Source organism: Peromyscus californicus, unplaced genomic scaffold, assembly GCF_007827085.1.
Source record: "Peromyscus californicus insignis strain IS unplaced genomic scaffold, ASM782708v3 Scaffold_16__1_contigs__length_79575227, whole genome shotgun sequence".
In the NCBI taxonomy this organism is placed as follows: domain Eukaryota; kingdom Metazoa; phylum Chordata; class Mammalia; order Rodentia; family Cricetidae; genus Peromyscus; species Peromyscus californicus.
In genome coordinates, this window is record NW_026294458.1 from 10,567,248 (window position 1) to 10,580,752 (window position 13,505).

A 13,505-nucleotide genomic window follows, 5' to 3' on the forward strand; every position below is an offset into this window, starting at 1 on the left:
ATTGAGAACCACTGGTTTTTAAGTGGATGGGGTAGGAGGGTGGACAGAGCAAAGAAATTGCATGGAGACCATGTCTCGGGATGTGTTCAGGAGACTTCCCTGGCTGAATTTTGTTAACGCATAGAATGTGCTAGAAATAGAATAGAAAGGGGAACGAAGCCGATTCTGTAAGGACTGGAAGGGCAGGATCAGGAACATAGACTTCATTCATACATTAAAAGTCACCAATTACGCAGCCATCAGTAAAAATTATTTTTGCTTGTTTTCAGCACTGAGGATAGAACTCAGGACCTTGCTCAAGCTGGCGATTCTTCTATGGCTGTGCTACATCCCTACCTCTAAAATACTTTAATTCACATTGCTAATATATGTATAACTATTACTTAGTTATATACTTGCTTATCAATAATTTATATGCTGTTATAACTTGGTGCTAAAGGCCACCAACTGGTAATGCTATTAGCAGACAGCGTCATCTATTTAGAGCTGCAGTTCCCAACCTGTGGGTCACGATCCCTTTGAGGGTCAAATGACCCTTTTACAGAGGTCACCTCAGACTGTCAGAAAGCACAGATACTTATGTTGTGATTCATAGCAGTAGCAAAAGTACAGTTATGAAGTAGCAATGAAAATGATTTCACGGTTGGGGGTCACCACTGTTGTGGGATATTTTGATTGCCCTCTGATACTCCTGAGACTACCAATAAAGTTTACCTTGAATCAGAGGGCAGACCTAGCTACTAGCTGACCAAATTAGTCATAGAGGTTTTGGAAGACCCAGGACATAGAGAGACACAGGAAGTAGTAGGGAGGGGCTTAGAGAGCTGCTTGGCCCTTTTGGATTGAGGAAGGAGAGACAGAGGAGGTCACTGGTCACTTCTCTGCCACTTCTCTGACCAATTAGGTTCTTATCCTGATATCTGAGTCCCGAGGGGTTTTTGTTTGTTTGTTTGTTTGTTTTTCGAGACAGGATTTCTCTGTACAGCTTTGGTGCCTGTCCTGGATCTCACTCTGTAGCCCAGGCTGGCCTCGAACTCACAGAGATCTGCCTGGCTCTGCCTCCCGAGTGCTGGGATTAAAGGCGTGCACCACCACCCCCGGCAAGTACCAACTTTTTATTGACAAAGAATAATTAGATAAACGCTTCATACCACAACATGAGGAATTGTATTAAAGGGTCGCAGCACTAGGAAGGTTGGGAATGACTGATTTAGAGGAGGTAGGAACACCTTGTCTCTGGTAGACTCGGCTTCCTTTTCCTCTTCACTGCCGTCTTCTGACCCTCTGATCTCTCCCTCGCTGTTGACGACCCTTAGCACTTAGCCTGCAGACCTGCCCCCAGCTCCACACTGTCTTTATTCATGTGCACTTACCACTCCACATAGCACACCCTCGCCTTTGCCTTGTTTGACCCTCTTAACTCCTGAAGCAAGCACCCAACTTCACAGGAGACTGCCCCAGCCTCTGACCACCCATCTCTCTCCTAACCCCATTTCCCCTTTTCTATGATTTGGGGCCATTTTTGAAAAAGCACCCAAAGGCCAGCTCCAGCTCTGTGCTAATTTTTTTTTAAACACAAATCTAGTTGGAACCAGCCATACATTGATTATATCCTGTCCAAGCTGCCTCTGTCTCAGCAAGACCCAGCTGAATAGCTGAGGTAGAGACCAAGTGGCCTGTGGCCTGCCTGCCTCTGCCTCCCGAGTGCTGGAATTAAAGGTGTGCACCACCACTGCCTGGCAGGTCATTGCGTTTTATCACATGAATGGAAAGCAAACTGTGACAGATCTGTCAGTGTAGGTGACTGGTCGTGGTGGCACAGGTCCTTAGAAATGCACCTGAAACCCAATGGAAAACAGTCGTGATTACAAGGCCACTAGGAAGGCAAGTGAATGGGCTGTATGTAACACTTTAATTTAGGAAGGAGCATTCTGCAAAATACTAAGGATGATGTTAAGAAAATACAAACTCAGTGGGTCACACATGCCTATAAGACCAGTACTTGGGAGGCTGGGGCAGGAGGATGGAGAATTTGAATCCACGCTGTGTCTCGGGTCAGCCTAGGCTAATTAGTGCCTCTAACAACAGCATATAGAGAGTGCGGGGCCACTTCTCTATGGCCCTTCTCTATGCAAGGACACTGTGGGAGAAGTGGCTTCAGTAGTTTCCTAACCCATCCTCCTACTGAGTGTTTGTAACTGGGATGACGTTCTACGAAAACAACATACATTTTCAACGATGCTAGGTCTCCAGCTAGCATTATTTACAGAAAATAATGGAAGCCTTTCTTGGTAGATTCAAGTGAGGAAATCCTGGAGGCATTGGAGGTGCCATGCTGGATTCAGGAAGACATCTGAGCTGGAGCAAAACAGTGAAATTTATCTGTGTGTGACTAATAGTCATGAGAGAGGACGAACTTGCCAGATGGACAGCATAGATTTAGAGGAAGTCAAGAACTCAGCCTTCTGAAACCATTAAATTCTAAGCAAAGAAAGAGAAGGGCGAGAAAGCGGGAGGGAGAGAGGGGGAGGCCGAGAGAGCGTTTATGTTCTGCAAACCCAGACGGCGTCAGGAAGTGCCATGTGTGCATTCATAGCATCCCCTTGTCCTCACACTTCGGAGCACCTGTTCACGTGAGGGCCCAAAGAGAAGGAAGGTGAGCTGTGTGGCCCAGTTCCTGCAGGTCCGTCTGGCTGTAACACCTCCTTCAAATTCATGAGGCAATTATATGGGCCAGCTAGACAGTAAAACTTCGAGGAGAGAGAATCTGAACTAAGTCAAATGGAATGAACCATGTTCCCTACCCCGGCCATAGGTCTCCCTACCCAGCCCAGTTTGCAAAGGCACAGTTCCAGACCTTGTTTTTTCATACTGCCACATCAAATTCAACAGCAGGATCTGGGACTTTGACCTCCAAATTTGTATCATGTCTGCCGCCCACCAAGGCTGTAGTCATGTGGCTTCAATCTGCTTTCCATCAAGCAACTTTGTAGGGGCCATTGGCACTCAGTTAATGACGAGACTTCATCGATTAATCATTGTCAGGGTTGTTCTGCACATTTTGGGAATGTTTGGCACCTGACCTCCAAACGTCAATGGCCTCCCAAGAAAATGCCCCCACTTCCATATGGGTCTCAGGGGGTATGGCATGATTCTGCTTCACTGTACTCCATCCCGTCCCCAGTCTGAGAGGCCTGGTGTATGTGATTTTATATTTTAAATATATTTGTATTGTAGGTGTAGGGGTTTTTCTGCATATAGGCATGAATACCACATGTGTGCTTCATACCCACAGAAGCCAGAAGAGGGTATTGGATCTCTTGGAACTGGAGTGGCAGACCATTGCTGGAGACTGAACTCAGGTCCTTTGCAAGAACAGCAAATGCCCCTAACTTCTAAACTATCTCTCCAGATACACCCCCCCTGCCCCCCAATCCTTTAATGCAAAGTCGACTACACCACCCACCTCCATCTAAAACCATTAGTGTTTTCAACTGGACCAACACTCCAATTCCTTCTGGGGGTAGCAGGGCTGCTCATGGCCTGGCTCTTGTCCCCTCCAGTCTTTCGCCCTCCCTCTTCAGCTCAACCTGTCTCTGTTCTTAACCATACCAATCTACGGCAGCCACAGAGCCCCTGGGCCTGCTCTTCCAGCCCAGAACGCTCCTTCCTTGGATGTCTTGGCTGGTCTTTCATCCAGGAGGGTTGGGTAGATGCAAGGCTGTTGGTGGCTGCATTGAAGGGGTTGGAGGCAAGGAGAGAGGGGGGACATGGGAAATAAGTAGGGTAGAACTTGATGACATCTTTTGGACTCCTGGATCCAGCTGTTTCTTAGCGAAGACCAGCTCAATGAATATCATTCTCCTTTTTACTTAATTCGGGTTGCACACTTGCCACCTGCCCTGGGGAACCTCTAATCCACAACATTCTCTCTCACAGCCACTCCTGTGTGTAGCGAGAGTGGAAAGTGGATAAATCTTCTGCAGCCCTGTGGGAGAAGTGTCGCTTTGGGACCCCCTGGCAAGCTTCCTCAAAGAAAGACTAGAATTCCCGCCTGCTAACACCCACCATGACTGTTCACTTCCTGACTTCTTCCACTGCTTCCCTAATGGCACTCGGAACCGTTTTTCTTAGATGAGAAACCTTTCTTCCCATTGCTTACTCTCCCAGGTGACACTTGGTCTCTTGTACCCCTCATAATCTGCTTGACAGAGGGGACCTCGCCTGCCCTCTAGTTCCTCATCACGTCCCACTGGGCAACCTTGGACATTCAGGTGACCCCTCCTAGTGCAACCACACCAGCCAATGGTGACTGTAACCTCTCAGTCACCAACTAAACAGTGGCTTTTCTCAGTCTTTGTGCCCTCTGCTCTCCCCGCAGCAGCCGGCACAGCTGCCCATGCCCTCTTCTTTATATCTGCATGCTTTCAGCCCTGTGATTTTCTTGCTTTTCTGGACAGTCCTTCTTTCTCTGTCATGTTGACAAACCGTTGAGGCAGGTGACACGGACAGTAGCAATGCCTGACCCTGTCTTCCTGGTTCAGTGTGGCCACTCAACTGGCCTAATGTATTAAAACTCTGTCTGGAAAGGCCCAGGAGTGAGGTAGCAGAATGACTTATGACAAATAAAAACTGACGCCGCTTAGGACTCCCCCTTCACGGGGACCGACTCAGTCCATCATGCCATCTGGTGCCTGAGAACGTCCACAGACGTTTACAGGTCATCTTCCCAGATTCTCCTTCTGTAACTGTTTAACTGTTCTGACAGCAGACCTTTTATTCTGGTTTTTTTTTTTTTTTTTTTTTTTTTTTTGGTTTTTTCGAGACAGGGTTTCTCTGTGTAGCTTTGCGCCTTTCCTGGAACTCGCTTTGGAGACCAGGCTGGCCTCGAACTCACAGAGATCCGCCTGGCTCTGCCTCCCGAGTGCTGGGATTAAAGGCGTGCGCCACCACCGCCCGGCTTATTCTGGTTTTAAAGTGGGTGAACTAGAAAGACCAACCCCCCACCCCCACCCCCATCATACAATGAAGTGCACGCAGTCCACACACAGCAGGTCTTTGGGGAGGCGGCTCTATTTCCGTCTTCCTGTGGTTGCTGGGGGTTGAGGTCAGGTTACTGGACTCACACAATGATCACTACCTCAATCAACAGGGACCTTCTACATGCATAATGAACCAATCCAATGAGAGTGAGAACCGTGTGTTAATTACCAGTCCCTCTTTTCCCTAGAGTTGGGAAAAGCCAACTTTGTTTTTACAAAGTGTAGGCCCTGGGACCTCCTTTGAGAATGTTTTTGGTTCTCCATCAGTGAACAGAATTGTTTTCTCATGAGGAAACGGTCATTGCCTATGGGCTTCAAGCACATCTTGGTCTCATACTTTCCTGATTATTGCAACCCAGTAGATTTTTCTCCTGCATCTCTGCTTCTATTCCATGTAGACTTGGTAAAGTGACATCCGTGCACTTGTTGGACTGACAGACCACACATACAAGGAGACTGGAAGGAGGTAGACAATGACCGTGACCACATTTTGGCTCAGAACCTTCTTATTTAAGAAAGGTCCTTCAGGCACTTTTATTTATGGGTAGATATAAGATTGGCAAGAGCACCTTTCAATGTCACGGTTGCAACCGTTTTTTATGAGGTCAGCGAGAAGGCAGAGAAACGATGGCAGCAGCCGTTTGTTGTCACATATGTGGCAATGCTGCTGCCGGCCATCCCTTCTCTGCCCCTGTCCTCTGAGGGATGAAGAGAGCTGGAATTCAAGCTGTTAGACGGCACCTGTCTTGTCAGTGGACAAGCTCGCCAGCTTCATGTCCAGTCTTGGACAAAATGGCGGCTATGTCCTCTCTGCCAAAAACCTTACTTCACTGAGTCTAGCCTAGATCTTGAAGTGTCTCACCCTGCCTGGGCACAGCTGGACCGCTGGACCGGCAGCACCCACAATGCTAGGCTGGACCACCTTAGGTGGGCCAACAACTTCTCCCGAGGCCGACTCCACTGAGGCCACGGGTGAGAAGGCATGGCGCAGGTCATGGTGGGTTCCGTGGGCTGGAGGGACTGCCACCATCACAGGTCCTACCACCAAAGATGAGGGTGGGCCGACTGGTGGGGCTGTAGGTGCAGAGCCTGCTTCGACGACACTGGCTGGCTGGGGCTGTAGGGGCACAGGGAGAGAGAGGACCATTTTCTTAGGTAAGATTGTTGCTTCCTCCCAGAGAGGGCTGTCTATGAGTCTGGGTTGCACCCCCTCTCCATTTCTTTCTTTCTTTCTTTCTTTCTTTCTTTCTTTCTTTCTTTCTTTCTTTCTTTCTTTCTTTCTTTCTTTCTTTCTTTTTCAATTTTTTTCTTTCTTTCTTTTTCTTCCTTCCTTCCTTCCTTCCTTCCTTTCTTTCTTTCTTTTTTTCTTTGTTTTTCAAGATAGGGTTTCTCTGTGTAGCTTTGGTGCCTTTCCTGGCTCTCGCACTGTAGACCAGGCTGGCCTCGAACTCACAGAGATCCGCCTACCTCTGCCTCCCAAGTGCTGGGATTAAAGGCGTGCGCCACCACCACCTGGCCCCTCTCCATTCCTTCACAGGAATGATTGTTAGGGAAACATTGTTGGGAAGAATGTAGTTTAAAAGAACTGGTAAAATACTAAGGACCCTCACAGGAAGGGGTAACTGGCCTGTGGGGCCGCAGTCTCAGTAGTGTTCCTTCCACAAACACAGTCCCACTTACGAGCACCCCACCCACAGAGAGCCTTCCCCCTTTTGCCAGGAGCACCTCCGAGCTGCCAGGCAGAGCAGCCCACTTGGTCTCTGTAACTAGGAAAAGCACTTCCATCTTTTGCAAATAACAAGGCGGCTTTGCCAACTCCACACGAGGACTCCCCCCCCCCCCCCATAGCCACCCGTGAATGAGAGGGAAAGAAAGGCAGGGCTGAAACTGCTTCACCCAGGGGATGAGTTCACACACTGTAGTGTTACATCCCACTTTGAGGCTTAGGACAAGACGGCCAAGTATCCCACTATTACTAATCCATTGCAGAAGTGTGAAGGGGTCACTGTTCTGAAGAAGATCCATGAAGTTACCTGTTTTTGGAAAATTCTGCAGGCCACTGAAACCTCTTCCCCACCAAGCTTTTGGACAACACTCGCCTTGCAGAAGCCATATTGCTGTCCCCAGAAAGAAAAGCGTTATTTTAAATGATACAAAAATGGTTCTCCCCCAGTTTCAACTACAGTATAATATATCGAAGCAAAGAAACGTAAATTTCTAATTCTTTTCTTTTGAATTTACCCCTTTTAAGTTTATAATTTCTGGGCAACTCTCTCTTGAGAAGCCACACCCATGTCCTAGGTAATGAAAGTCAGTCCTACCACCCACCTCTCTCCATACACATATCCACTTAAATCTAAGATATCGCTTTCTTAAAAAAAAAACTTACATCTCACTTAATAAACCCTAACTTTGCTTCAAATGAAACTTGGTTTTTTGCTTATAAGACACATGGTGCGCAATTCTACAAATAGCATTGAATGTACAGAAACACTGTGAGAGGGAGACCACTTGCCTGTCATCCCTGAGACGGGGGTGGTGTAGGGAGAGCTACTGCTAACACAGGTGTGGGTTTTTTAATTTTAAATAAGTTCTGCTAAATACAACTTAAACTAGGACTTGAGGTCACTGTGAACATGACTTTGGTGCCCTGTGTCTTCCAGTCACTCTAGGGATGCTTTTCTCACATCTATCGTTATCCCGCACAATTTTCTGTTCGCTCATGTGCCACCACACATTGCTCAGTGACTCACTCTCCTTGAACACTGGGATCCCTCCTCTGTCTTCCGCCATGAGTTAAGGAGGGTGCATCATCTTTACAGGTGGATCTCAGTCCAACACCTCTGACACTCTCTTGAAGCTAAATCTCCACAAATGGATGTGACTGGCTCAAAGACTCAGTGCTTTCAAGTATCAGAGGCTCATTTGGGAAAGCTACTTCTCGTGCTCCCAGCAGCCTCGAGCCCAGACTGCTTCGGGAACTGGCCGCTGTCTTTCCGCATACTCACATACTTCTCAGAGGTGAGATAGTTTGGCGACTGCACTTGAAGGGGAAGGTGAGGCACCAGAGAAAGATCCGGCATGGCCCAGCCCCACAGAAAGTGGGTAAGTGGAGATGTTAAAAAATTAAGATTTGATTTTATTATTATTAATTATAATTATGTGTATGGATCTGTGTGTGTGTGTGTGTGTGTGTGTGTGTGTGTGTGTGTGTGTGTGTGTGTGTTTCTGAGTGCATGTGTGTGTGCAGGTGCCTGCAAAGGTTAGAGGTGTCAAAACTGGAGTTAAAAGTGAGCCGCCTGACATGGGTGCTGGGAATTGACCTTGGGTCCTCTGGATGAACAGTAGTTTGTACCCTTAACTGCTAAGCCATTTCTCCAGCTTCACAAGTGGACATTTTGCACTTTTTTTTTCCCCGCTTTCTTCCTTCAGCCCCAAGAAGTGAACTACAAAGAGATGTTTGTTCAACACAACCAGGTCTGCCTAGTGCCAAGAACCCCAGGGTCTGGGCCACTCACCTTTTCTGCCAGCAGGTTGCATTTGGCTGGATCTGTGACCTCTTGAGCAGTGCAATCAGTAGCGGCTACCACAAACTCCACAAAAGTAGAAACTGGGAGAGGCTAAGAATAAAAAGGAAAACACACGTGAGGCAAGATGAGCTGGAATTGAGAGGAGCAAGAAGTTGGAGAGAAGGGAGGGAGGGAGGAGAGAGGGGAAGGAGGGAAGGCCATACTCTGGCACACCTGAGAGAACACAAATCCCACAGACCATGTGTGTGGCCCTGGGCGGCTGAGGGGACTGCGTTCGGAATAGTTTGGGCTGTGGAGGTAGGAGCTGAGTCTTCTCAAAGGACTGGGAAGTGTTCATTGTGCATCACTCAGGGGAGAGGGAAGTTTTCAGAGAGGAAACGGGAAGTCAAAAGGCCAACTCTAGACAGGCAGGGATGGGAACCCAGCATCTCCTTGGCCCTCAACCACTGGAGCCTGATGTTCCGGCCATTCTCGGCTGCAGGGAGAAGAGAAGAGATGGCCGCACACCGGTTTTCATACACCAGGATCGAGTGAGAAACAAAGCAGAGGAGAGAATGGAAGTCATTATTTATTGCCTCCTTCCTCATAACGCTTGGAGCCTCGCCAGCACGGCACAGCTGGTAGTTGGTATAGCATGGGATGGGTATTTTCCAGGAACTACAGATTTACCACCTGTGTTAATGCATGTGCAATTATGTCCTGGCTTACTTCCAGATTGCCAGCTTTCTTAAACATCACAATTCTGTTGCACGCAAACAGTTAAACTTTTGTTGTACAGTTAGATGGGTCCCTCCCAACCCCGACATCTCTGGACTTGAAAGGCAGATTAGGAACCTTCCATTAGCTGCCTGTCGGTATGAGTAGCCCCAGACCTTTGTAAGTATTGATTTCCAGACTGCTGCGGATGTGGTGGTGGGGTGGTGATTGGCTGGCATCCAGTGAATTTACTGCGTGTGAACAGAGAGCCCTGGTGTTAAGGGGTAAGTAGAAGTAGGGGTGCCAGGTTGTTGCCTAGCTGCTCCTTGTGGCTGATATATTGAAGTGGCTCAGCTTGGGACAGTTGCTGAGAGTTTGGGGTTCCTCACAGTCCCAGGAGCCCCCTCACCAACCTTTTCAACCAATATCCCCTTGTCTTCTAGTTGCCACCCCCAAACATTCCCCAAGGGCCACCAAATTAATTGCCCAAATCTACCAAAAGAGTCTTAGATTTTTTACCACATTTTGAGCCCGGGAAATCTCCACCAGTTTAAAATAGGTTCTGTTATTCTGTGCATTGAAGGCATCCAGGGCAGCATTGACGGCGTGCACCACATTGGTGTCATTGGGCGGAGCCAGCAGTGGGCAATTTGGGCATATCTTACGCACGTCCTCTGCAGAGTCTGGGCAGAAAGATGAATGGGGTCTTAACTGCAGTTGCGAGGTACTCAATACCGTTTGCTTATTCAGAAAGGGCTATGCACGCTCCAACCGTAACACACCTTTTCTCTAAACCTTCAAGTAGCTGTATGAAGCTTCACCAAGTCATAGCCATAAGGGACAATGTTCACCCATGGGAACAAGCTCCTTTAAAAAAATGTGTTAGAACCCCAATACCCCGAATCCTTGCCAATGAAGTGAGAACTATTTGGGTTCAAAATCATTGATTCCTTCCTCCTGCTACAAGATAAAAACAAGCAGAAGAATCATCTGACCTGGAGTGGAATGGCACTTTGCGTGCAACACAGAGAACTGGCCGTCTTGTTTCAGAACGTGGAAGTCACAGTCTCCTTCCACCGCCTGGAAAAGAAACCCGTGCTGATGCCCAGGAGCACGGCATCATGGTGCTCAGCTGGGGAGTGTCCTGGCAGGGCTGTGGGAGGTACCCACCCAAGATCACCTTCACAGTTCTTACATTTATAATTTGCCTTCAGGGAGGGCTTCAAGGAGAAAGCTCAAGTGTTGTGAAAATCGACCCCCAGGAAGGCGCCATCCAACAGCGGTTTTCGAAATTGCGCCCTGGCTAGCCAAGACGGCTGCCATGAGTTGGCTAAGGCCCGGCTGCTCTCTGTTGAACCGCCGTGGCCTGGCTCCACCCACCCACCATGAGGTAGCACCCATTAACTGGGACTCACATGCTCGGCCACCTGCCTCACAGAACAGTTGGCCAGGGGAGTGGGGTCCAGAACATGGCAGGTGGTCTCCAGCGTGTCTATTTCCAACTCATACACCTCTCCGAAGGGCCGCTGTGGAGAGGGAAGGAGGAGGTGAGCAAGTGCCAGCCCATCCAATGTGTCAGCTGGCATGAAGCCCTGGTGGAGCTTGGGTGAGGGTGAACTTTGGGAGAAGTGAGAAGAGCCCCACCGGTCCCAACCTCCCCTGTCTCCACACTGTCTTCTGGTTTTCGTCTTTCACTATAGATGGGGCAGGTGTGAAATGGAGAAAGGGGGGTGGAGGGTTTGGCTGGCTGTGCATGCCACAGTCCTTATTATTCTGAGTCCTTATTCGCTTTTACAAAGCAGAAGTGATACTGAGGGCCACTTTTTATTTTGAGCAGTTCAGCATCTTGCTCTGTCTCTTTTCTGTCGCTCTGTTTCATTCTTTCTTCTCTCTAGTTGCCCGCATCCCTCCTCTCCTTTCAGTTTTCCTTTCCTTAGAGGATTCTCATGGCTTCTCCCATTGTCTAGCTCATCCGGCCTTGGATGCACAGTGCGTTCCTGCTTCCTGCCTGTCCATTCTGGGGCTGGGAAACTGTCATCACTGGTGTGGAAGCAATCTGGGAGTCTTGCAGGACCCTGTGAGGTTGTTCAGTTACTCTACCGGGTCATGTATCCCTCTTTTCACATCTTGAACCATCCCAAAGTTTGGAAGAGTCTCAAGCCGGCTCAGTTTACCTCTCCTTTCAGCTCTGCCTGAGACCTCAGCATGCCATGAGAAGAGGCACTGCGTTTTAGTGCAGGGGTGTCCCAAACGACTCCCTGCTTCCTGCTCCACCTGGGAGTCCCAAGGAAAGCAGCCCTCAATCTCTACGCTTGGTGCACAATGCTCTTTGGTGGCTTTCCCTCTGACACGTTTACTGCGTGTTCATCTGCACAGAGCTGGACATCATGCCTTTCTGCTGCCGTGCTGTTAAAATTCACCCAGGAAAACCCTGGTTTCCAATCAGCCGTCCCTTTGTAATACTGGCTATCTTTCCCCAGTCTGGGCATCCTGATGTCTATTTTACTTTCCCTCCTAATTCACAAGTCTCTTGTGACACAAGCATGTCCTCTCCATGTTTATGTTAAGCTGAACCATATGGAATTTCCCACGGTGTATGTCAAAAGCAGCCAACTATGGGAGAGTTTATGGTTTCCACCTGTGAGTGCCCACCACATCTGCCATCTGTTATCCAACAGCATGGCTGCCATGCAGGGCTGGAATGGGGAAAGAGGGGGCTTCATGAAATGGTCTGTGTTAAAGGGCTGACGCACATGGGCGCTGGTCAAACGCCACTTTCCATTTTCATCAGAGACGAACAGAAGCCAAGAAAGAGAAGTGATTTTCAAATCAGCATATAGGAGCCCAAGTTTTCCCGGCAAGTCCTGCCTTCCACCTGAGGTCTGTGAACTATCCTTCAGAGTCCTTTCTTCTTCCTACATGGAGCATCGTCTGTGAGATGTGGTACTCTCACGGTACTGATGTGGCTTCTCCTGCTCTCCTCTTTCCCTGTCCCGTTTCTGGGAAGAGACCAGTCTCCGCTGCAGTCTTATCTACACTGGGAGATGCTAGCCTCTGGGGCACTGGGTTGCGCCCCAAACATAGATCCTTTCAGTTCAGTCATCGCAGGCTCACTTACCCGAGAAAACACCTTGACTTTGTCGATCTGGTTCAAGACGTGACTGAATCCATGAAGCAGATGTTGATTGAGGTAGTCCACGGCCATCAAAGCCATGTGTTCTACTTCTGGGTCATCACAAGCCACTTCTCTGAAACCCAGCCCTGTACCATGTGGAGCTGATTGGCAGCCCCAGAGCTGAGCAAAACAAAGGAGCAGGACCAGGGACTTCATGGCCGCTCCAGAGAGGCAGTAGAAGATGGGCCCAAGTGAGGACTAGCCCAGACGATCAGCTTGGAGAGCTAGACCAATGGAGGGGCAGAGGGCTTTATTTATCTGATAGAGCCTGCCAAAGGAATTGCATAAGGGCGTGGGGTGAATTTTGTTCTGGTTCCAAATAATCCCTGCAAATACCAGCTCTGGAAAAGCAAATAGGTTAGGACATCAGCCATCCTCAATAAATCTGCCAAAGTCAATGCTGCCGTGGGGGGAAGATGTTCCAAAGTCTGCTTGGAACACAGTTCTAACAGCAGAGAGGGGAGGCAGCTGAGGGTGAAGTAGACATGAAGTAGACGGCCAGCCCAGAGTGCAGCCGGCGTGGCGCATAGGAAGGGTTGTCTACCCGAATCTGAGTATGCCGCGGCACCCAGGACGGGGAGGGCGCTATGTAACAATCTGATAAATCTTTTAATGGTGTCGATTGATCCCCTTCGAGAAGAATCCTAGTCGAGGGAGACTACGGATGACATACATGACAAAGACTCAGTGAGCCATGGGAAATGGCAGTGTTTTGGGAAGAAGAATGGAGGTGAAAGGAAGGAGTTCTTAGGTCAGGGAGGTATGACCAGCACAGCTGTATGGATTTCCCTTTCCCCGTTCTCCGTCCAGGAGACCTCACCACCAGGCCCTGCAGGGAACCGCAGAGGCAGGCCCTGCTTTGTGACTTCTGGGTGGCTGTTTGGCACCAGCGTCCCTCTGGTCCCAGCCAGGGCACACGTGCAGTGCAGTGGAGGTCTGGCCTACTGTGTGCCACTTGTTGGACACAGCTCTGGGTTGGGCGCCAGCATTCCAGGCAAGGGCAGCTATGAACACGCTCATCTCTCTTTGCAGCCACAACGGGATGGTAGTGTGGCTGCGGCT

At 49.0% G+C, this 13,505-nt stretch overlaps 1 protein-coding gene across 2 annotated transcripts; it reads right to left on the reverse strand.

Annotated features, from left to right (window-relative positions):
- Nucleotides 1-5,763: 5,763 nt before the first annotated feature.
- Ahsg (alpha 2-HS glycoprotein) lies at nt 5,764-12,599 on the reverse strand. Of its 2 annotated transcripts, none has more exons than XM_052739743.1 (7): nt 12,387-12,599; nt 10,705-10,794; nt 10,264-10,348; nt 9,788-9,951; nt 8,561-8,662; nt 7,076-7,159; nt 5,764-6,159 (listed from the first exon to the last, which is right to left on the reverse strand). In XM_052739743.1, the coding sequence occupies exons 1-7, from the start codon at nt 12,597-12,599 to the stop codon at nt 5,884-5,886; spliced, it is 1,014 nt and encodes a 337-aa protein (XP_052595703.1). In that variant the 3' UTR covers nt 5,764-5,883. The 2 variants fall into 2 exon arrangements, with proteins under 2 accessions (XP_052595703.1, XP_052595702.1); XM_052739742.1 differs by having other exon boundaries at nt 10,684-10,794.
- Nucleotides 12,600-13,505: the final 906 nt, after the last annotated feature.

Excerpts from the sequence above, each read along its gene's own strand:
- Ahsg (XM_052739742.1), bottom strand. The coding sequence starts at position 12,599 with ATGAAGTCCCTGGTCCTGCTCCTTTGTTTTGCTCAGCTCTGGGGCTGC. Across the intron at positions 9,952-10,263 it reads AAAGTGCCATTCCACTCCAG|ACTCTGCAGAGGACGTGCGT; the intron begins GTCAGATGATTC and ends CTTTCTGCCCAG. Across the intron at positions 6,160-7,075 it reads GCAGAATTTTCCAAAAACAG|CCCCAGCCAGCCAGTGTCGT; the intron begins GTAACTTCATGG and ends GTGCCCCTACAG.